This window comes from Lissotriton helveticus, chromosome 1_1, assembly GCF_964261635.1.
Source record: "Lissotriton helveticus chromosome 1_1, aLisHel1.1, whole genome shotgun sequence".
Classification (NCBI taxonomy): Eukaryota; Metazoa; Chordata; class Amphibia; order Caudata; family Salamandridae; genus Lissotriton; species Lissotriton helveticus.
Window position 1 is genome coordinate 846,869,246 of NC_136057.1, and position 24,799 is coordinate 846,894,044.

Sequence of the window (24,799 nt, forward strand, 5' to 3'; positions counted from 1 at the left end):
CTCTATTCCTGGGAGGTAGGCAGATCATTCAGAGGATAGTACATATTGCGTGTGAGGGGGGGAGGGTGCCGCTGTGCAGGTTAGGCAGAAGTGCCACCAACAAGTCTGATGTTGTCTCGATCTGGCGGTTCGTGTTCGTCACTATTGGGGTCTGCGGGGTTATGGCCCGCAGTGTCTATTCTGTTAGCTGCGTCGTGTTCGCGGCAGGGGGGGTGTCGTTCCAGGGAACTCCCCGTGTCTGGCATTCTCTATGGAAGGAGATAGCATTTCGTCCCATAGAGTCGCAATTGGGAACTTCCGCAGTCCTGCTGTTTCCTCATTGTGAAGGGTGGTGCTCTCTGCTCTCGCCCAGTTATCCAGGGAGGCGCGCCAGTGTTCTGTTAGGGGTGGTTCCGTGTGTTTCCAATGTTTGGTGATGAGTCTTTTGGCCGTGAGCAGGCCCAGGTCCCAAAAGCGGGAGGGGACTTTATTGAGTTTGGTCCTCTTGTAAAGGCCCAGCAGACATGCCTCCCATGTGTGTGGTATTGGCATGGTTGTGCTCCGCTCGAGTAACGGCAGTAACGTCCGCCAGTATGATTGGATCCGCGGACAGTGCCACAACATGTGTAGTAGATCTGCCCCTGTCAGGTTAATTTTATCTGGTGAGAGGTATGCTCTATGCAATATGTAAAATTGTATCAGTTTAAAGCGTGCGTTGCGTGGGATATTTTTTGGGCTCGTTATTACCATCGCCCATTCCCTGTCCGTCCATTCTTTCCCTCTGTCAACCGCCCATTTGTCACGCAATGGCTGTAAGGTATGTTGCGTGTGCGATAACAGCGCTTGAGTTAACCAGTGTACCACGTGTGAGCCGTTTCCCATTACGTGGAGGTATTGTATTAGCTGGTGTGTGGGTGGTTCCTCTGTAATATTTCCCCATCGTTGTGTGTATGCCTTGATTATGGAAGCATGTTGCAAGAACTGTCCCGCCGGTAGTCCCGTATCGTTAGCAAGCGTCGCGAAGGGTATCAGGGCGCCATCGGCGTACAGGTCCGCCATGGTGTCCACTCCCGAGCGGGTCCAGTGCTCCATTGCCGCTTCGGTGACCACGGTTGTGGTCTTGGGGGTGCCCAGGAGGGATGTACGTTGTTCCAACGCAGGTTGTAACAACGCATACCTTTACCACGCGGCCGCTACAACGCAAGTCGTTACCACGACTTGCGTTGGAGGGCGCGGATTTAGGATTTTTATAATTTCATATTCCAACACCAGTCCCCGTAACAGTAGGGAAGGTGTTGGAATATACATTTATAAAATTCCTTATCCCACAGCGCCCTCCAGCGCAAGTCGTGGTAACGACTTGCGTTGTAACGGCCGCGTGGTAAAGGTACCGCGTGGTAAAAACTTCGTGGTAAAGGTTGTTTACCGCCCAGGAGCGAGAGTGCTGGGGCATATGGCTTAATTGCTTTTGTGAGTCGTAGGCTCCTAATATAGCATGTAGTGGCTACTGCTATGTGTAGTTGTGTCTGTCTCTTCACTTTTGTCAGTGGATGGAACAATGTGAGGATCTGCAGAGGGGACAGCGTGCCTACGTCTGTGGCTGCATCCTCTAGGTTTCTGCCACTGAGCCAGGCCGCTACCCATTGTAGTTGTGCCGCCAGATAATAAAGCTCTAGGTTTGGTACTGCAAGGCCTCCATCGTCGACGGGTGTATATAGTTTTCTCAGTGCCACTCTGGGCCTTCCAGTGTTCCAAATCAGATCCCTGACCATGGTTTCCAGTTCTTTGAATGTGCGGACCGGGACGTGTACCGGGATGTTGGCGTAGTAATAAAGGAGCCTAGGTAGCACAATCATTTTCGTCAGTGTCACTCTGCCTGGCACAGTGAGTGGAAGAGTCTTCCAAAAGGCGACCTGTGACCTTATGGACGTGATGGCGCGCGTCAAGTTGCCATCCAGAATGTCCGGAGGCGTTCTATATATATAGATTCCTAAATATTTGAACGTGGTGTGGTGCCATGGTAACCTCTCGCCATTGATCCTGATTTCAGGTTCTGGGGTGTCAGGGTCGAATGAATACGCCCCCGATTTGGCCCAGTTTACCTTTAGGCCCGACATGGTCTCGAAGGTTCGGAAGATGTCCGATAACTCCGGTGGTAAGTGAGTCAGGTCCCTGATGTACAGGAGCAGGTCATCTGCGTATAGCGAGACAATGTGTGTGCCATCCGCCAACGGGATGCCCCAGTGTGCGCCTCTGCTGCGCAATATCTCGGCGAGGGGTTCTATCGCTAGCGAGAAGAGCAGAGGGGACAACGGGCACCCTGCCTGGTGCCTCGTCTGACTTTAATGGCATCCGATAGCAGCTTGCCCGTGCGGACTCGTACCTCGGGGTGTCTGTATAGCAATCCGACCATCTCGATGTAGTCATCTCCCAGGTCGAATTTACGCAATACTGCCAGCAGATAGGGCCATTCGACCGAGTCGAATGCTTTTTCAAGGTCTAAAACCAAACATCCCGATCTCGGCCATCGTCGCACTGCGTATTCCTGCAGTCGGAACAACCTCCTTATATTCTGGGAGGTGCACCTGGTGGGCACAAATCCATTCTGATCTCCATGTAGTAAGGTGGGCACCAAGGTTGCCAGCCGTCGGGCTAGGGTCGATGCCAGGATCTTGTAGTCCGTATTCAAGAGTGCCAGGGGCCTGTATGAACCGAGGAGTGTGCTCTCTCTGCCTGGCTTAAGAAGGGACACTAATGTCGCCTCGTTCATCGACCGGGGCAAGGACGAGTCCTCCAGCGCGCTGAGTATATCCGGAGTAGTTCTGGGATCAGTATATCGGAGCAGGCTTTGTAGTACTCGGCCGGCAGCCCATCCGGGCCAGGAGCTTTGTCATTCGACAGGGCGAAGATGGCTTCACGCAGCTCGTCTGCTGCCATCGGTATTCCCAAGTCATCACGTTGGCCACCAGTTAGCGTAGGCAGAATGACCTCTTCGAGGTAGGCGGCAATGTCCTGCTGGGTAGCCCGGAGTCTCGACTCATATAGTGCACGATAGTGTGTTACAAAGGCCTCATGTATCTTCACCTGAGTATACACCACTGGGCCGTCAGCGGGGTGTATCGCCGTCACAGGTGACGATCGATCCTCGCGTCTTATCAGCCAGGCTAACAATTTGCCGGGTTTATCCCCTCCATGGTGCGTGCAGGCCGAGTGGGCTGCGTAGTTAACGTGTCTTAATCTATCAAGCAGTTTGTCATGTTCCGCCCGTGCCGCCAGCAGCCTGGTGTTTGTGCCCTCGGTCGCTTCATGTTCCGCCTGCATCAGGTCGGACTCCAAACGCCTCAGATCTGTTTCTATCCGATGCCGGGAGTGAACCTGAGTGCCCAGGCATTGCCCCCTGAGGACCACTTTGAATGCGTCCCACTCAAGCTGTGGGGTCGATGCCGTGCCCGGTTTTCTTCGAAGTATTGCGTTGTTTGTGCGCATATGGAATTTCTAAATGGGCCGTCCAACAGCAGATCAGGTTGCAGCCTCCAGGTAGGCACTGGAGGTCGTGGCTGTTCCCAAGTCAGATCTATGAGGTGTGGGTTGTGGTCCGAGTGTGTGCGGCCCATATAATAGGTGTCTGTCACATATGGTAGTATCTCGCTGGTGACCATGTATCTGTCAAGGCGTACGTGTAGGGAGTGCGCTCCTGAAAAGTAGGAGTATACCTTGGTGTGGGGGTTGCGACTGCGCCACGCATCTTGCAAGCCCCATTGCGTGGACCAGGCCCGTAAGGTGTTCGTGGCGGTCTGTGCCTGTGATCCAGGTGGCGGGGGATGCGATCGGTCTAATGTCAGATCTAATGTGCAGTTGTAGTCTCCACCCAACACCCACGGAACACGGCTAATGAAACGATGTGCCATTGAACGTGATATACATGTAGAATACCAAAAGGTCGGTTGCCAAACGTGCCTCCGTCCATACTCTCAAGGAGAGCAACAAAGTCTAAATCTAAGGGGGTTGTTGTGCAATACGCACTATGCACTATAACTGTAGTCTTAAGTCAACAAGGTCCGTTGTGTGAAGGCCCCTCGCCTTCCCGGTACATGCATACCAGTCTAAACCATACTTTGAAAGGCAGGGAACTATTCGCACATGCATTGAACATCATACATTACGTATCCCAATCGATTGGCCGCCAGGTGGGTCTTCTCAGGTCTCGCGTGCCGGTCACACACGGGCTTCTGTTCTGTCCCTGAGTTGTGTGTCCATTGTAAAGGCATTCGGTGTGCTGCTGTTCTTCTAGGTGCAGTCGGGCTCAAGGATGCCACTTGTTGCGGTGAGCGTCTCATGCGCCCGTGGCGTCACGGTTCAGTCGGTCCATCGCTCCGTGCCCACAGCAGTACTCCTCAGCAGGTGCTCCAGGGGTAGCATAACCTAAGGTTCAATTAGTTAATGTAATCCGCCGTCTGAGGCGTGACGTCTGGTCGCTCCTCCGAGGCCTGGGAGTCCGGTACGCCATAATGGTCAGTTGTTTGTTGACAGCCTTTTCGATGACCTTCGCCAGGAACGGGAGTAGGGAGATAGGTCGGAGGTTCTTGAGGTCTTTGGGGTCCGCCTTAGGTTTCTTGAGTATGGCGTTGATCTCTGCCTGCTTCCAGCTCTTTGGGAAGGTCGCTGTCTCGAAGGAGATGTTGATGGTTTTCCAGAGATGAGATGCGATGGGGCTGCTGGTTTTGTTGAAGATGTGGTGTGGGCAAGGGTCTGCCGGGGATCCGGAGTGGACGGTGTTCATGATCTTGATGGTGTCGCCGACATTGATGTTGGTCCAGGAGAGCAAGCGGTTGGTGCGGGTGGTGGTCGCGGGAGCGTGGTTCTCGGTGGTTGCAGGGGTGGTCGCGGCGTTGAGGGTGTCGTGGATGTCTGCGATCTGGCGATGGAAGAAGGTGGCCAGCGAGTCTCACAGGTCTTGTGAAGGTGGGATGTCGGTGTTGGAGCTGGGGTTGGAGAGTTCCTTGACGATGTTGAAGAGTTCTTTGCTGTTGTGTGAGTTTGTTGTTTAGGCGGTCTTTGAAGGAGGTCCTTTTGGCGTATCTGATGAGGTGGTGGTGTCTGCGGATGGCGTTCTTGTGGGCTGTGTAGCTTTCCGGTGTTCGTTCACGGATCCAGTTTTCTTCGAGTTTTCGGCAGGTTCGCATGGAGGCCCTTAGGTCTTTGGTGAACCAGCTGGCTTTCTTGCTGGGGTGGGTGTTGGAGGGCTTCTTGAGCGGGCGAGGGTGTTGGCGGAGTCCTTGATCCACTGACTGAGGTTGCGATGTAGTCCGTGGAGGAGAGAGCATGTGTGCTGAGTAGGTCGGTGATGGAGTCGCTGAACTGTGCTCAGGGTCCGGGGGTCTGTAGACGAGGGTTCTTTTGAGGGTGGTGTTGGGATCGGTGTGAATCTGGAAGTGCAGGTGTTCAGCGGTGCTGAGGGTGTCGTCGGTGTTGGTTGAGACTTTGAGAGTGTTCCTGTGGACGATGGCGATACCTCCTTCCTACTCCATTGGTGCGGTCCTTGCGGGTGATCTTGTAGCCTTCCGGGATGGCTATGGCGATGTCGGGTGCCGAGGAGGAGTTCAGCCAGGTCTCTGTCAGGAAGGCGAAGTCTGGGGTGTTGGAGTCCAGTAGGTCCCAGAATTCTACGGCGTGTTTGTGTGCGGAGCGGGTGTTGAGGAGGATGCATCTGAGGTAGCTGGATTCTTTGGAAGGTGGTTTGGCAGGTCGGATGCTGGTGAAGCTGCAGTTACGGCAGGAAAAGGGTCTATGGGTAAGTTTCGGGATGGCTAGGCAGCAGGTGCGTGGTTGTACGGTGTTGAGTGTGTGGAGGGTGCTGGAGTCGCAGTGGATGAAGCTGTTGTGGCGCTTGTGGGGGCCAGGGGTTCTGGCGCTGGGCGCGGTCCAGGCGTGGATGGGCTTGCCTTAGGCCCGCCTTTTGCATGCGTTCGCTGCACGGCCTCCATATGAGGGGATGTGGGAGGGAGGAGCAGCTGGGAGGCGGGAGCAGGGCGGCGAGTGGGAGTGCGGGGGCGGGGCCGCAGGGGCGAGAAAACAGGCGATGGGCAGCAATTTGGCGCGAAAGAAAAAACAAGTAAGGCACAGGCAGAAACAAATTAGGCACAGACAAAACAAAATTAAGCAAGAACAATGCGGGTACGGGCGGCGAGGCAGGCTAGGAACAGCATTTAGGCACAAAGGAAGAAAACAATATAGGCGCAGAGTGGAACAATTAGGCACAGAAACAATCACAATAAGGCAAAACAATGCAGGTATGGGCGGCGGGGCAGGCACAGACAGACAGAACCGTGCAGCAGCGTGGGGAGCGACCTGCCTGCGAGCAGGGTCAGAGGACACAAACAACCCCTTGCTGAATTCAGAATTTTGCCTACTTTTCAGAAATGTATGGCTTTCCAGACCATCGGTGTGGTGCACACCTATATCCATCACAAACGGCAAGTAGACAGAAGCCACAACAATTCGGAACAAGCATTGGAAATGCAATAGGTCTCGCCTTTGTTTAAGTTAAAGCCATTTGCATTGCTAATGGTACTGTTATAGCTATGTATTATTTATTGTATGTATCTGATATATTGTGATTGTATGTTGTTAGAAGTGTATTTGTTAGAAGTGTAGTAGGTTAAAGCATAGCGTTAGGAACACAGGAACGAGAAAGCAGCATGTATTGGGGCGGGCAAGAGCATCATGGAGGGGGCATGGCCGCCGGGGCGAAGCGCACAGGCGGGAAGAGAAGCACAATATAGGGAGATAGCTGAAAAACACTGAAAAAGCATAAACATTGTCGTGGTGTCACCAGGGCTTTAAGTGGAAGCGTTTTCAATATTATATACAAGCCATAGTTGCTGCAAGCTAATAGTCCTGACTTGTAGTAGGTATGATGATACATGTTGTATCATATATTTGGATGTAATGAAAGAAACAGCTAAATACAAGTTGGGCAGCAAACTATGCTAAGCACAGATGTTTAGCTTATGTGTTTTTAAGCCACGCCATTCATTACATTGGCCACTCCCCTCTAAGAGACCCCCCAGTTTTTTCATCCCACTTAAAGCCTTGGACCGACGGTTGGGTTAAGCTGGTGGGTGCCTCTTGCATTCCACATTAAGGTCTGCAGGGCACGTGCTACCAATGACTGTATTGCATAATATCCTAACTAAAACGTGTCTGCGATTCTCAGCACAAATTATCGAGGTCAAAGATCTGATCTCGGCTTTCCCACTTGAGCGCACTGTTTTATCCTTGACAAACTATGTCTCTGAGATTTCGTTGCCAAAATACAGAACGCTTAATTCAAGCTCAGGAATTAAACACTGTAAGGCAAAAGGGCGGTAGAATAACGGTCAAGAGAGTGGTGTTCGAGTATACACTGCAAAGGGTATCTTGGGAAGGTTGGGGCTGGTACGACCACCTCCTACCTTTCACACATAGCTGTACAGGTTGCTGCTCAGAACGAAGCGAGCTTCTCCCCTTGAGGCGGCTTCCTGTGAGGTGAAATCTGGTCTGCAGCCAGGCGCGAAAGCCTAAAGCAGTGCTTTCCAAACTGTGCGTCGCGACACATTAGTGTGTCGCCTTCCATTTGTGGGTGTGTCGCGTTAATGCTCTCTTGGGCCTAATGTATTCAGTGACTCAGATGCAGTGCAGCTGAGTACCCGGAGGAGGAAGGAGAAGTGAAAGGTGAGGGTGCGGCCTTGTTCATTTTGCGACGTAGTGACGAGAAACTGCCTCTGCAGTGCACCCCATCCCAGGCGCTCTGTTAGGGAAATTTCGAAAATTGTTAAAATATTGTTGGCATCCTTCTCTACTTCTCCTCTTTCTCTCCACCCTCTTGCTCTCTCCCATCGTCTCGGTTTCCCTCTTCTCATTCTGTTGTCTAATCAACTGAAAAAGTTCATGGAGTGATCGCTGCTGGCTCGAAGCAGTCATTACAGGGGCCATTTGGGCAGCGTGTGGTTCAGGAAGGCACCGAACATCGCCTCAGCGGGGGGGGGGCAAGATTCAGTGTGTGAAGCGGAGCATACAACCATCAAAGCAGCCCCCCCCCCCCCTGTGTGCGGCGATAGCTCCACAAAGGACAGCAGGCCTGGCTGTGCTGGGGGTTAGGGGGACATGCTTTGAAAGTCCAGTGGTGTATAAATAACAATAGAGGCATTTCAGCTTTTAATTCAAAATGCCCCCCCAGTCCCCAGGGGTATTTAGCTGCTAATTGGCCAATGTTATGTGTGGCATTTTCCAGGCAAATCTGGCTTAGTTACCAAGAGCACTTTGCACGCTGGTATTTTCAAACCCTTGCCACTGCAATGCATGTACTTTGAGGCTTTTGTAAAGTGCTGCAGATCATAGCTTTGCAGCCTCAGAGCGCTAATAGAACAATAGAAACTAGAAATTCTAGAATGCAAAGTCCCATGTAAAAAAACTTCAACCCATATTTATGATGGTTTTGCATCGCCCTTGCGTCATGCCAGGTAGCACAAGGGCGATGCAATACCTAAAATGACATTTACCAAACAACACAAGGCCAACTTGCATGGGGGCCCTGCGTGGCTTTGGAATTGTGGAGTAACCCAAGGCAGCGCAGGTCGCTGCTTTGCATTACCCTGCCCTAGGGAGGTATACCATGGGTGGATGCATGGGTGTTCCTGCGCATCCACCCATGGATTTTGGCGCATTTCCAGATTTACCTTTAGTGGTAGACCTGGGAATTTGTCACAATGCTGCACCTCCCAGGGGAGTTGCAACCAGGAGAAATGTGTTTATTTCTCCTTTTTTCCTCTTTCTATGTAGAACTACCTGCCCTGTATGGAAATAGGGCGATGTAGCTGCTGGAGTCCCTCTGCAACGTTAGCGAGTTGAGAGCAAGTCTTTCACGTCGTGTCATGTCTGCTACCCTCATAATTCCTGATCCATAATTTCAGATGTAAATAGTTTTGGATGCAAAATGTCTGATTTTCTACATCTATTGATCCTTTAATTTTGGGCACATGAGTATATTATGTGTAGATGTATGATACAGGGCTAACCAAGAAAAACTGAAATATAATAGGTACTGAGAACGCCCGAACTAGCAGGATAAGGTCCACCCCCCTGTCACATCAGTAGAGTATGTTCATTAAGTCATACACAAGTGAGAAACTATTTAGATATCATGCTCTCCAGCGGCGTAACTAAATTTGAGGAGGCCCTCCTGCAAAGTACATGGAGCGTCCTCCTCCAAACTCCACCAGAAGATATCAGGCCACGGAACTGTGCACTGTAGAGGGCTGCGGAGGCCTTTGTTATGCCACCATTGCTATTTTTTTAAAGCCAAGAATGGTTTTATTTTAGCTGCCTCCCGCCTGAAATTGCATTTTCTACAATAGAAGTCAATGAGGAATTTTCACTCTCCTGATTTTTTTATTCTAAGCCTCCCACGTCTCTGTCCTAAAATGTTGGCATGTATGCTATTATACATATAAATGTGAAGAGCTGACTGAGCAGACCACACTCGGGCGGGGGTCATGAACCAGTGAACCACAGATTCCGCAGTCTTAAGTTGAACCCTATCTATGAACAAATATAATCTGTACCCTAGCATGCACTTTTAGTTAGCAGGCCAGACTGAGAACCAAAAAGAGCATTAGTAAATATGTCCCAGCAGCCCTGTTTCCATCCATCCATTTTTGGTCTCTCCTTTTTTCCTCTTTCGCTTCTCCCTCTCGCTCTCTCTCTGATCTCTCCCATCCTCTCTTTTTCCCTCTTCTCTCTTTCTGTTTATGCCCACGCTGTGCCTGCTATAATAAAGTGACAGAGGTGTTAGCTAGTGAACTAGTATGGCGCCAATCTCGGAGGTGTAGTTGTAACTACACTTCCGCGATTAGCGCCACATAGCTGCCAAGGTTTCAGATTGTTGTCCATAATTTAAGTAACCCCGCTGTCAGTGGATTTACTCACAATGCAGCAGGATATCGCAAGGACGGGCTTCTGGGCACCCCACCCTGCCTGTAGCGCATGTCCAGTCCTGTCTTCACAGACACAACCACCTTCAAGGTCCTCTATGTTTGTTATTCATATACTTCATATTTCATTTGTACAAATTGACACATTTGAATGTGTGTATACCACCTTAACCATTTATGTTCTTCTACTGTATCCTGCTTTCTCAAAATTGCTTAGAAATGCACCATTTGCCCACTTAGCCCCTTAGGTGGTTAGAGCACGCGCGCTGCGCGCACTCGCGTTACCGTGTCCCTAAAAGAAGATTGCCAAAAAAGGTGTGTCACCAACATGAAAAGTTTGGAAAGCTGTGGCCTAAAGGGTCGCCAAGGGAGGTGAAACTCATTTATACCGGGTGCGTTGGGGGGCATCTAGTGCTGCTCTGAGGCCCAGGGGTGGGGGCATCTGGACAGCTGACACTGGTGCACGGCCCCCAGAACTTTGTTGTAATCGCTAGATCGTCATAGTGTGCGAAGAAAGGGCACATCATTTGTGCCTGGGATCTCCTGCGTGACAAACCAGGAGCGCCAATAAATAGGTTTATTTGCACCCCAGAATGTATACAAAATGCACCATACACAATTCCGATTAGCAAAACACAAAGAAAGAAGCACATAACTTGTGTTTCGTTAATTACCGAGTTATGCTAAAGGATTTGGAATCCAAGTAGGACAATATAAAGGGAACGCTGCCATTGGTGTTCAAGTTATGAAGCACGGGTACACACCATCCGCTAGACCGTAGAAGCATAAGTTGTTACCCCCACCTGCCCATTGAATGGGGACCTAAACTGCCCTTGAATTCTGTTGAACTGATTTAATGTTACTGTCTTTTAACACTATTCGAGAAAGGTTTTGCACTGGCTGCTGCATGGCTGGTGTAGCATTAAGGTATCCTATGCTTATATATGTACAATACACCTCCCAAAAGACGCACCTTTAAATTTTTTGCTCACTTATGAAGGAGCAAAACTATGTATTTATAAGCGATTGTTAGTACACTCTAGCACCTCCACTGATGTGCTTCACAAAGAACGACATGTTCATGACTCAGCCGCGGCCCGTACAGGTAAGAGCGGTGGGCCGGTGGGGGGTAGGGGGGGGGGGGGGGGGGAATCAACAGACGATTTCTTCTCGTCATCGTCCGAAATCCTGCCCCACCGCTCTTACCTGCATGAGCCACCGGCTGAGGTTGTTGATTCTGTATGTACACTACTACAAAATTGCCATACAATGTTGAATCATATAGAGAACTCTGTATGCACCCTACTGTCGGCTGCATACCTCACAAGGCAGTTTTTGCCCCTGGGGGAAAAAGATTTACATTGCCGCAAGAACAAACTTTTTTTTGCTGTGTTTTTTGTTCGACATTTTATTCTCCTTTTGTTCAATTTACAGGAAAAGGAATCTTGCGCCTTACCTCCCCAGCCATCCTGTCATCCCTCTGCATACGGACAGCAATGCCACCCCCTGGTCAGTACTACACCGTGGGGCTCCAGCGCCATCCTGCCAATTTCCTGGGTGTAAATCAAGGTGCGTTCGTGAGTACGCTTAATGGGGTTTCATTGCTTAGAGTTTGAAGGGGTGATTTATTCTCCAGAACTAGCGTGGTGCTTAGTATAATCTATTTTAAAAATCTTATTGGTATCATTTCTCATTTTGTGATCACCTGGAGTGAGTTCCTCAAGATACATCACCTCCGTACGACATCTAAGCATAGCCTGTGGTTTTATCAGGGTTGTCTGGTTTATTGTGCTGCTGTTGCAGCCATACGAAATCTGATAGTTGGGCCTTACCAGAGGATCATAGGCTTTTCAGCATTTTTTGGTTCAAATTAATTTCAGATTTTGGTAACTACTTTCACCTTCATTCAGCTCAATTGCTTTTTTGTTCAAGGTGCTCCTACAAAGAGGGACCAACCATATGCCAATTGGGCAAGAGACAGACTTGAATTGGTTAATCTCTAATGTCATGGATGAGCTAAAAATCGATTCATTCAAGCACCCCAGCCATCACTTTTTGATCTGTCCACATTTCGTGCTGTAACTACAAACAACCCAACTTCCTGCTTCGGCAGGAAAAAAACAACAAACATTGGCATAGCCAAAAAAGTTTCGCTTTTGGGACCTTATAAGTATTTAGTTATGCAGCACAATTTCCTTGGTGCAACAACACGAACTGTTGCATGGCTAAACACTTATAAGGTCCCAAAGGCGAGACCTTTTGGCTATGCCAATGCTTGTTGTAATAGAAGATTATTCACAACTGCAGTTGAGTCAGTCATTATACCGGCTTCTTCCTTACATCAAATGGGGATTAAGGCTTATGTGTTTTACTTGAGACTTTTTGGTAATTTCATTTAATAAAGGCCTTTATAGACTTTGCAAGCCAGCCCACTACAGTATTCTTCAGTCCATTCCCTTTAGCTCTACCGATCATGGATTAATATTTCCCATTAGCCCCTAGGTTCACTTGAAAAGACTCCGTTTTTAGATGGGCTCACTAGCTTACATGTTTCACACTGAATCATTGTAACAATGCAATCAAAAGTATATATGACATCAATCACCCTTGTGCTGTTCTCCTTCAGGTTTAGCATTTACCTTCAGTAAAGTAGATCCATAGAAAAATAGTAGGCAATGTAAAAGCTGACCAAGGTTGCTGGCCCATGTCCAGCTGGTATGCGCACAGAGCCTTGAAAGGGATGGGGTGAGCCAACGTGGGGGCTCAAGTTGATCAATGGAGAGCAAGTTGGAATCTCTGCAGACACCACCCCCGCTGAAATTCACTCCTCGTTGAGCGACAAATGCTTCCCTCTCTTGAAATTAAAGTGCTGCTGCAAGAGTTATTTAGCTTAAATGGCATGAATGAACTAGAGCTGGATGATTAGCTGCATGTCTTCCTGTTAAACATTAGAACACTGAATGGCGGGTCTACTTGTCCATAGTTAAAAGTTATTGGGGTTCTTCACCCTTTGTATATCCTTCGCTTCAAATCTAGCATGCTGAATCAAGTCATCTTTATTCACCTAACTTAGGTAGACCTAAAATCCAGCTGCTAAGGCTGGTGGCTGTGCTTTAAGAAGTTATTTCGTTATTCACAAGTCCTCACAAAGTAACCACATCCTTCGCCACCAATATGGATTCCTCGTTAGTGTCAAGTAACAGTATGACTGTCACTGAAAAGATGACCCTCTGAACGTGTTTGGCAGGTAACAAATGGGACAGTGATGGAAATACTGGAGCTTTACAGAAAGGCCTTTTGCTTGAGGCTAAACTTGTGCCCCTACGGGGGACGCAACTGGGAGAGGAATTTAACTTTTGGTTGCAAGTGGCGAGCGACCACTTTAAGTAGCTAGGTATGATGATAGCCCTTAAGGAGTGCTGTTATTGGGAGCTCACTGTTGCCCCGTTGGTGGACAGAGAGGAGACATGGGGGGTGGTTGAAACTGTCCCTTTCTATCACAGGCAGAGGTGCTGTTTTTAAAATGGTGGCCCTCCCCAGTCTTCTATATGTACTCCAACATTATCCCTACTACTTTGTGCCAGCTTTTTTTGGAGACCTTCAGGCCCAGAGCTCTAGTTTCCTGTGGGCAGGCAAGACCCCTAGGGTAACTTTTGTGAAATGTCGATCCTTCCCATATAAGGTGGGCCTGGGCTGGGCAGACGTGAAATTATATTATTGGGCGCCCCAACTAGTGAATATCAATGACTGGTTCCAGGCAGACAGATTGCCCAGCTCATAGGTTGGAACTGGAGCTGCTCCGTCCACACAGGCTGCTCTCCTTATGTTACAGCTGGTCACCCCCGCAGTCCCTCGCCTCCCTGTGTTCCAGGCCTTTCACCACATGAAATGGTATGGTAGGCTCACTGGAGCGACCCCCCTGTGGCATGCACCCTGACTGTCTGAATCAGCGAGACTGACAGGCTTTGGTGCTTGGAACCTAATCGGTATTTCCATACTCAGGGACGTCTGGGCTGGGGGACACATTAGATCTTTTCAGGAGCTCACAGGGGAGTTTAGTTTACACAACTCCCAATTTTACAAATATCTCGATTAATGACAGTCCTCCGACAAGTACAAGTCACAACTCTAAGCCCTTCCTGAGTTTAGCTCCCTTGACAAAAAACGTTAGTGGCCAATACACTGGACCTCTTACTGACTTTCAGAGCTAGACAGGAGTAAGATGTGGGCGCATTGGGTGGGCGCCCTGGGTCAAAAAGTGGATGGAGGTAAAAATAGATTCACATGATCTGGCTATCTCCGTGTGCGTGTTTCATCCAATTCAGAATTTTTCACAGAATCTACTATTCCAAGGAGAGGCTGTGGGGCACGTGGCGAGCGCACAGGCAGAGTGCCTGCGTTTTTGTCACTTCCCAGTTTCCCTCGATAATATGTTGTAGGAGTGCCACGCCAAAAGGGGGAATGGATGGGGATGAACGACAGGATGGAGTGCGTACTGGTTCTCAGGCTGGAGCTCGATCCTACTGCTAGGAAACATGGACGAAATGAATGGGCCCCAAGCAACGTGTACCCTCTTGGCTGAGGCATATCTGGTGGTCCAGAGAGATCATGCCAGGCACTGGATGGGCGAATTTCCCCCCTCCCACCCTTCATGAGTGGAAGAGGGGCACGAACTACTGTGCAGTAATGATAAAATTGGTGTACAAAGCCAGTGGGGTCCCCGTAAGTATGAACGTTTATGGGTACCCTGGAGGGGCAATATCATCAATTGTTTTCCTGGGGATGTGGGAAGGAGCAACCCGCCCCACAGACCGACAAGGATCAATTGCTCCTGTTCCTCTGTCTGTTTTGACGTTCTTCTCGCGGGACCTGAAGCATGCCTCAGTCGATGTCCCATTGTAGCTACTTACCTGTAACACTGATGGCATGCTGCTATGTGTCTATGTCCTTATCTAATTACTCTCATATGTGCTGCAGCTGCGCCACTAGTGTTACAAATGTGACTGCGTTGTTGGTCATGATTGCGTTTTTGTGCTGCATATCGAAAATCAAACATAGGATAGGACCAGGAGCAACATTGTTTCTGGTACTGCCATGACTAGAATGAGAAGCAATAAACCATTTTACATAGCTTCTACCAGGGAGATATTTAAAGAGTAAGATTAAGTATGCTTTCTATGGCGATGGACTTGGTAAAAGGCCATTTCAGGCCCAATGCCTTTTTAGGTCAACTGATCACTTCTGGTTCAAAGAACCCTCATGTTTTTTCAAGGATAGGATTTGAAACTCTGAACTAAGTTTTACTTGAAATTAATGAATATAATCATACACTTAGAAGAAGATTCCTTACCCTGTAAGAGAGAGGCTATGAAGGCAGTAGCCACACTGCTTGAACATAAAAGTATTGCATGACTGAGGCTGTATTTGCCCTCAGGTATCCAGCCCAGTATAACTGCTGCAACGGCGGCTAGAAAACCAACAACTGTTGCCTGCACCTAAAAGACATAACATCAGTTAAAACTACTAGTATACGTTCTAAAAGAAAGAAAGATCACTGAGAAAGATGCAATTAAAACAGGCTTTTTGTATTAAAGTGTTCACCATATAAGAATAAAGAGGAACAGCATTTAATTACAGCAAATTCTGTAAAAGAATAAGTAAAAAAGAAAAAGGGTATCCACTCAGAAAAGGTCAGTTCAGTTTATTAACATTTCAAAACTCGGAAGTCTTACTTTTGGAAACTGTTTTACCTGCCAAAAGCTATGTTAGAACATTACAAAACACACACGCACACAAAAAATCAAGTTGCATGGGGAGTAGCAAAGGAGGCAGCTCTTCTCATAGAATAAGATTTGTGTCAAAGCAAAGAGTAAGTAAAAGAGCAAGGAGTGTAAGCAGGGTGGGAGTTCCTAATGGCAAGAGGGAATTCCCAGGGCCTTAAAGAAAGCTTCAACAAGCTGTGAAACAGCTTCTTAAAATATTATAACTCACAGCATAACTAATAGTAGTTACATCAACATGCACTTAGATTCAAGTTCAAAAGAATTTAAGCACACACCACTGAGCCAGAGACCAGGAATCACTCTGATAAAATGCACAGACTGCCCACTATGAACGTTTACAAAAAAAGCAAAGTCTCAGATTTTCGCAAACCACTTTTGCACGAGTCATGCTTGAAGCATAGCAGTGAAAGCACATTATCAGAAACATACTGCGTGAGCATAATTCATTATCGAGTGTTAATTAAAAACATATCAATTGTAAAGGTAACAAATGTATCTACAAAATATCACATAGGGACAGGCTATCTCATTCAAAATCCATCGAATACGAAGATTATAGAGTTTGCTCCAAAAACCACCTAAGTTTATAGGTTTTTTCAAAATCAATGAAACTGGCTAACATTCTTTCTTTGGATCTTGGACTTGTGAAGGAGCAAGGGCAATGCAACAATGGTGTCTGTCCTGCTACCATTAACCTGAATCCTGTCCAAAACCCAGGGATTAGTTTATTTTACTCAGCCCAGGATCATACCATATTAGTCTGACCCAAAAGGGCTAAGCATCAGAAATGTTTTGTATTTGACTTGGATCCATCCTTGTATATTGGATGCTTTAAGAAACCTTATGCATGATTGTGATGACTTCATTTACATAACAGTCTGAAAAAAGAAAATGCAACACATATGCCTAATATTCCGAGTGACAGTTGATAGAATGCTATTAAGGCCTGAAACACAATCTTTCTTACTAGACTATTTAGAAATCCTTATTATCTATTATTATTATCATGCCAATCTAGAAGGTTAACAGAAAATACCTGAGAGCGTGTTGCTGTACCCACTAAAATTGACAGATTATCGCCGGTAGTTAAATTCTTAGAATAATCCAGGGTTTTACATACAACACCCAATCTACCACGTTCAGATTATTACAAAAAGATACACTGACACCACAGCTGCTGGAAGTAAAAATGACCTCGAAGGAGTCATTTGTTGCTCACACTACAAGGGAGGCAATTCTAATTACTCTATTCAAGCCCCGCAGGGAACCCTTGGAGTTGGGCACCAATTGACCCTCACCAATATTAAACATTGCTGGCTAACCGACTCTCACCTATGTTGTCTGGATAGATTCATCTAGATCAATTCCAGGTTAATTCCCGGCAGAAATATACACCACTCGACATAAGTAGACTGTGTCATCTGGTTAACAACCAATTGCTTGGAACAGCACTGCCTTCCATTGAAAAGGCACAAGATACCTTAAATTACGCATTCCTACAGGTTGTGGTGGAGAAAATGGGATTTGGACCAGAGTTGACGGCATGGGCCATTTTACTGAATAACTTAACATTTCCGCAATGGGAAGAGCAACTCTGAGGCCAGGGAGGTACATAGGGGTTGTCTAACCTAGCAATTGAGCCCATGGCTGCCACACTCAGAGAAAAAGAGCCCACGAGAGGAGTCACATCTAATAGGTACACATGCCCTCCCGCTTTATGCAGAGGATGTGTTCATCCATTTGAGGGATTCAGTTGTGATCCTGCCTGTAATTCGCAGGCACTTTGAGTGACATGATACTCAATCAGCCCTTAAAACTAACAAAAAGAAATCGTACCTTCCCGTTAAAATGCCAGCCACTAGATCCAGATGCAACTCTCATTGTAATGGGAGAGCAGGGAAACTTGCAAACTTTTAGATATCTGGGAACAGGGTCAAACTAGCCTGTAGCGCAATCAGACAGTGCCCGAGGGGCTGGTCTCATAGATCAGTGTGTGGGCCTGTTTTTTAAGCAGTTTGTGCGCCAGTTTTATGGCCAGGTGAGCCGAATTTAACTGTTGATTTCTACGATATTAAGACAAACATTGCCAGCAGCAAACAAATGCATGCAGTCTCCCATACTTTGCAAAATACTCACACAGCATGTATATACAAGTTTAAAACTGGCTTGATTTGCACATGTAGGGCACTTTTTTTCAGCTATCTGGTTTGCTAATGCAGGCCACTTTTATTATAGTGGCCAGGCCTATTTTTTGTCCCAGTTCGACCCGGCGTGGGAATTGTAATTTTTCATAAGGACCAGTACATATTTTAAGGGAACCTATCAAAATTTGACAGCTACGAGGGAGTCAATTACATTTTGGATCAAACTGCTGGTATCTAAAATAAGCAGGTTAGCGCTTTCCAAAAGGATGGTCCTTCCCAGTTTCCTTTAATTCTTTGTGATTGTACCAGTGCATTGCCAGGTAGGATTTTTAAGTCAATGCTATTACATTTGATTCTGGGAGGTGATAGCAACAAGATGCCATTGTGAAAATTACAATTACCAGTCTTGGAAGGATTTGTGGGCCCTGATTATGAAAAATATTGGAACCCAAGCATGCATATTGTGAGACCAAGCAAGCTCTCATTCCTTTTAACATTTTGCTTTTACTTTGTGTGATATGTGACAACTTTACAACTATTAATCTAAAAAACGTACTTGCCTCATTTGTGTTCTACTTAGCATTACTCGGGACTGCTCCTCGGGAGGCAGTCTCTAGAAGTGCTACTCCAGAGTAGGCTTATTTTCCTAACTTTGCTCTCTGGTCCACCACAGCTTGGCAATTTGTGACGAGAGAGCAATTATCTTCTGCCCCACTTGCAGGTCGCCATGTGACACGCCATTTTGGGCAGTTCGCATTCCAGACGCTTTTCTTGCACTGGGGAACACCTATTTAGGTCGATGCGAGTGAGGACGTGTTACTGGCACGCCAAAGGCAAGTCCGTCTGAGCCCGTACTGCCCCATGCAGCGATTCCCCGACTGTTTTGCACTAGAAGAGGCCCCAAGCTTAACTTATTCGCGGGTTCGACTCTGGAACTTTAGAAATGATGGTTAGTTACTAAGTTGCTCTCCGTTTAACAGAACGCTGTCAGAGAGGGGGATAGACCAAGACTTCTCCCCTCTTACTTGGTGCACCTAACATGCCTCATATTAAACTGGAGAGAGGGAAGCTGAAGGAGAGTAGCTAAAAAGAATATAAGTTTAGGGGATTCCTGATAAACGCTAGGTTATTAATTAAAAACAAAATACAATTTGCTGAATTAATAGTGGCAGACGACCCTGATTACGTTCTAGTTACAGAGACATAGGCTCATGACGCTTCTGTCCTCAACTAGGTGGATGCCATTGCCCCAGGTTTACAAGACTCAGACGTGATAAAGAAAATAGACTAGGAGGAGGTCTTGTAATCATCCATGACACAAGGTACCACTGTTCTATGGAATCTATAAGGTGTATGATTCCCTGTGAGACTTTATACTTCACATTAACAATCCAGCAAGCAAAATCCTTCTCTGGCATTCTGGTCTATAGACCACCAGGCCCTAGATCGGTCTTTACTATAGAAATTGGTCAATTGATTGAACAATACTTGGAGAAAACTAATTTCACAATTTTAGGGGATCTTAATTTTCATTTTGAGGATGCCCCATGCAAAGAGTCAGGGTCATTTATTGACACAATGTCTTGTTTCGGTCTCTCCCAACTGGTCAATGCTCTACGCATAGCACAGGCCATATACTGGAGGAAATCTTCTTCAATGATTCACTGCTGCAACTCAGTGAAGTGCTCCCTCTTAGCTGGTCAGACCGCTATGCAGCTGCCTTTAGACTCTGTTGGAAGCCTATGCTTGGTAAAGCTTCCTCACGGAGTGCGCGAGAAGTGGGAGAGGAGGAAAAGCATAGCAAAGATCCCTGACCAGCTCACCCATACAGCATTGCCCACGCTTTTCGGGTGGGGAAACCAGGTGGCAATTTTTGGTATTTTGTGTTTTCGCAAGTGGTGAAGAGGTTTATTTGTGGGACCTTCCCTACGCTAAACATACGGGAGTAGGATTTGTGGGTGGAGTTTCCATTCATGGACTTGATATGTCCTGCTGAGCAGGTCTGCAAAATTGCTGTCCAACCTCTCTGCTAGGAGGTGTCTCATGGTGAAACCCCCAATGCCAAATTTGCTGCCCTAGAATTGAAAGATGTGGGAAGTGTGTGCCACCCTGTTTGTGGAGATAGTACATGGTTGTCATGTTGTCAGTCCATACCAGGACTATCTTGCCCTGAGCATTCTGTAGAAACATATTGAGAGCTAGCTCTATGGTCAACATTTTTAGTTGGTTGATGTGGAGACCCTATTAATGAGGTGGCCACAGATCCTGGACTGTCATGTCTAGAAGCTGCGCCCCCAACCTTTGAGTGATGTGTCCTTGATAATAGGCACAAGCGGGATGGGGGTCTATAAAGGATGTGCTCCATAACAGGTTGTTGGTGTTTCGCTATAGGTGTGAGCGATGGGTGCTGGCCCATAACAAGACTAGCTCCTCCCAGCGACCCTCCGCTTGTGACCAGTGTGCCGAGAGGTACTCCTATAGCAGACGCATGTGAAGCCTGGCATGGAGAACTATGGTTATGCAAGAGGACATCACTCCTAGGAAGCATATTACTCTTCCGACTGTGGGAGAGTAATGTGACTGAAAAAAGGAAGTAGCTTCTGAGATGCCAGTACTTTGCCTAGGAAGAACTGAACCTGACGAGGCTGGAGATGGGACTTGGTGGCATGGACTGTGAATCCCAAGATATTGAGCAGGGAAATAGCAATTTTGGAGTGGGTTAGGCAATTCTGCCTGCAAGCATGTTCCCTATTCTGAGGGGGACACCTACCACTGCTAGACACTTTGTGAGGACTCTTGGGGCTGTGACAACTCCAAAGGGAAATACCTTGAATTGGTAGTGCTGGCTACTTACCGTGAAGCAGAGATAGAGCCAGTGAGATGGGTGAATGGGTATAGAAAAGTAGACGTCCTTTAAGTCTAGAGTGGTTATGAAGACGCCTCACTGTAGCAGGGGGGTAACATCATTTGGTCATATGGAAACATTCAGAGAGGAGGAATCTGTTGAGAGGCCAGAGATTTAGGATTGGCCTCAGGAAGATGTCCTATTTAGGAATAAGGAAGTAAAGGGAGCAGACACCTATGCCCCAATTTTCCGGAGGCATTGGCTCTATGGTTCCTTTGAAGAGTGACTGAACCGCCTCTTGCAGTAGGCAAAGGTGTTCAGTGCTGAGGGTGTATGGGCGAGGGGGGTTGCTTGGTGGGGCTGAAAAGATTTCTAGGCAATAACCTTACTCGATCATTTATACAACCCAACAGTTTGAGGTGGTGGTCTGTCAGCAAGCGAGAATATATGATTGGGCGGGAGAGGGGAGGTGGCAACTCAGTGTTTGGAGGCAGAGAATCTCAATCATGGCATGCCTTTCCCTCTGTTGGAGTTGTTTCCCCTGAAGATTCCCCATATATATCCTCCAACCCTTCACTGATGGTAGGCCTGGTGCTGTCTTTGATATGACTGGGTCCAGCCAGGGAGGTGGTCTTGCATCACCCCTTGACATGTGGGAAGAAAGGAGCCACTAGGGGCCAAGGTCATTCAACCAGTTGGCCAAAGAGGTGTTCCCCGTCGAATGGCATATCTGATAGAGACTGCTAGCTGCAGATTCCTTAAAGTCGAATTATCCTCAGGCGGTCGGTGTCGTTCCAGTGTCCCTCCCCTACCTCGAAAGCCAGGAGCCGCCAATTTCACCTGCGACATCGCCCTTCGCCATGGTAGGTCCTGCAGCTTGTCTCCGAGGCCCTGTCCTCGTTCGGCAGAGGGTGCGGTTACCTGGCGTCGGGGCGACTAGAGCTGCAGCTCTGCAGGCTTCTTTGGCCCCCTTCCTCCCACTCCTCCGACATCCGCGGATCCCTTGCCTCGCGCGGAGTCAGGTTCAGGATGTAGGAGGTTGGTGTCGCCGAGGTGCAGTACTTCGGGGCTCCCTTATTCAACACACGGCGTCCCTGCTTCGCGCAAATCCCTACGGGGCTCCCTGTGGCGTTGGTCGCAGGGACTCAGGACTTGTCCCCGAGTTCCCCCCGGCTCTCTGAGCGGGCGGCTGCCTCGCCAAAGGTCGGGCTGGCACCGCTTCAGCACCGAAGGCTTTCTTTCCCGGCCCTGGCGGTGCTGGAGTGGGGGCCGGGCCTGGGGTGCTTTCCAGAGTCCCTCTCGGTCCTCTACGCGGGCGGCTGCCCCGTGTGAGGTCGAGCCGGCACCTTTTCGGTGCCGTTCCTTAGCCAAACCGGCTCCGGCCCCACCCCATTCTCCTAGGGAGCACGTGTTGGTGGAGGTTGACTTGGCGCCGCCTGTGTCCAATCCGGCGCCGATCGACATCGAGTCAGCGCCTGTGGCGGACTCCACATCGCCATGCCGGCGTCGGGTCCTTGAATCGTCTCCGGAGGTTTGTCATCTCCTGGTCTCTTCTTCTCAGGAGACAGGACGCCGCATTGTTGCTTTTTCACCGGCATCTTCCAGTCACCGCAGCCTCAGTCCTTGGACCCTTTTTTCCGCAGCTCGCGGTTGATTCCTTCACCGACTTCTCCGCCTTCTCCGAGGGTTCCTCAGGTCCCCCACTCTTCAGTGGATCCCCCACCTTTCAGGGGTTGGCTGCTTCCCCCTCTAGCTGGACTTTGGGATGGATGGCTCAGTTTACAGCAGTCGCCCACGGAGGAATTGCTTTCTCCCCCACGACGCCCTACGGAGGCCAGTGTTGCCTTTGTTCGCACTATTTCCACAGCCACTGGCATTTTGCGAATGGATGACCCCGTCACCCATTCCCTACGGATAATCTCTTGGAAGTTCTCCACAAGGGCTCTGGTGGACGGGAGCTGTTCCTTCCTTCCGAAGCGTTGCTCCATAACTCTCTTCTGGGGGCTTGGGGGTGTCCTGCCACAGGTGATCCGGTGCCTCAGCCGCTCCTGCATCGCCACCGACCTGCTCCGCACGACCCAGTCTGCCTTTCCATCCACCCTTCTACTCAGGGCTCTTGCAGACTGCTTTTCCGTCCTTGCCTGAGGTGTTGTTAACTCCCTCTTGAGAGGCCTGTTGGTTGGATTCATTGGGGGCGTAACAATCTTCGCCTCATCCAGTGCTGCTTTGTGGGCGCTCTACAGTCTGTGTGTTGGCCAGGGCTACCTCCAGCATGTGGGATTCTGTGGAGTCCCTTCTTTGTCATGTCCCCCATGAGGGTGCCCGTGCTGATCTACGGCACCATGCGTTGGATGGTCGAGAGTTGGCCGCGTTTATTCTTCGAGCAGCTTTGGATGTTGCTGATGCTCTCGGCCGTGCTATGGCCACTTCTGTAGCCCTCCTTCACCACGCTTGGCTTCGGGATGCCTTTTTTTCCTGAGAATATTAGGGAGCGTTTTGTTGACCTGCCCTTTGATGGGGTCCTTTTATTTAACACTCATGTGGACTCTGCCATTCAGCATCTCCTTGTGGGACTCTGTCCTCCTCCCCCTCCGTAGGCTGACTTGTTAGTCCTCCGGGGCTTGATGGGGGGAGTTATCCCACCTGCTCCCTGGAATCTGGTGTTTTGAGTGGCCCGTTTGTATGATCTGTGTGGGTTGACGTGCCTTCGGGGTCCCTTGGTTGGCCCCTCTCTACTGTTGGCTGCTGGTTCAGCCCTTTAGGCAAGTGTATATTTTTTGGCGGATTGCTAAGCCGTCTGTGGTTCCTACCGCTTATGTTCTTGTTCTCTCCTGCCGGATTTTTTCCCTAAGTGTGGTTCTCATGTTTTCTTTGGGACGTGTCATGCCCTAAGTGGGGTACTTGTAGCTATTGTATAGCTCTGTCCTAAGCTGGGAGGGTGTGGACCCCATTTTTGCGGGTTCCTCGCCTTTCCTGGCGTCGCTGTATACCACTGGTGCGGTTTCTTTGATCTTGTCTGGGCGTAGCTTGTGCTGCTCCAGGTTCTGTCATTTTCAGTAACCGCTGCATCGCTGGACCAGCTTTGGCATGCTGTCTGCGACGTTGTGCTGTGGTGTTTCCGCCTCTTTTTGTCAGGCATTTCGGCCTGGCTCTCTGTCTGGCATTACAGGAGGGGGGGTGGGGGGGGGGGGTATCGGCTTCCTAGTATTTCCTGTGTTCTGGCTGACAGCTTCGTCCGTCCTACGTATTTCTCCTCTTCAGACTGGTCCCACTTTTCGTGGGTCGGTTTATGTTTGGAATGGTCTTCCTTTACGGGTTGTTCTGGATTTTCCTGGTCTTTGCTTTCGCCTTGCGCTCGGCTTGGTCTGGGTGCTCAGCTTCATGGTACTTGCCAGCTGCCGGGGGTTTTGACGTGTGCTCCTGCCTCTTGTTCTGCTGGAGCCTTTCGAGACTGCGTCTTTCTTCTCACGCCTGCCTTTCTTGACTGTGGAGCCGTCCCTGCCTTGTCCGCTGGCTCGAGGCTGAGGCCGGTTTATCTGTCCCCTTCTCTGTGTGTGTGTTCTCCTGTGGAGGGCTCTGACTCAATTTCTACCTCTTCTCCTTGGAGTTTTCGGGTGACTCTTTCTTCCTCTGTACTCCTCTGGCATTGTCTGTCCCTCCGGGGCTTTCTGGCGGATGTCCCTTGTACCTTGGAGGGACTTGGAGCCTCCCTTCGCCTAGTTCTTGCTTCCTTTTGCTTGGAGGGGGATGGACCGCCCTTCTGGTCCCAATGACATATCCCCTGTTGGGGCCCTGTGTTCTTCCACGCTGGTGGGGCTTTCTCGCAGACCCTCCTCCCCTCTGGGTATGGCTAGGGTATCTCTTCTACGTTAAGAAATCTGCGGCTAGTAGTCTATCAGATGTACAAGTTACTTACCTTCGGTAACTGTGTATCTGGTAGAAACTATTCTAGCCGCAGATTCCTTCATGACCCGCCCTTCATCCCCGTTCTGCGAGGACTTTTTTTAATTTATTTTTTATTTGAAAAACCTTTATTATGTTAAGATGTCATACACAGCTTGCAGCCACAACCCGGAG

General features: G+C 48.8%; 1 protein-coding gene across 1 annotated transcript in view; it reads right to left on the reverse strand.

Annotated features, from left to right (window-relative positions):
- The window catches only part of SLC41A2 (solute carrier family 41 member 2), a 397,409-nt gene that overhangs the window by 190,511 nt on the left and 182,099 nt on the right, over positions 1 to 24,799 (reverse strand). The window contains exon 5 of the mRNA XM_078675022.1: positions 15,301 to 15,445. Coding sequence (XP_078531148.1) covers positions 15,301 to 15,445 — 145 coding nt within the window. The remainder of the gene's footprint in view (positions 1 to 15,300; positions 15,446 to 24,799) is intronic.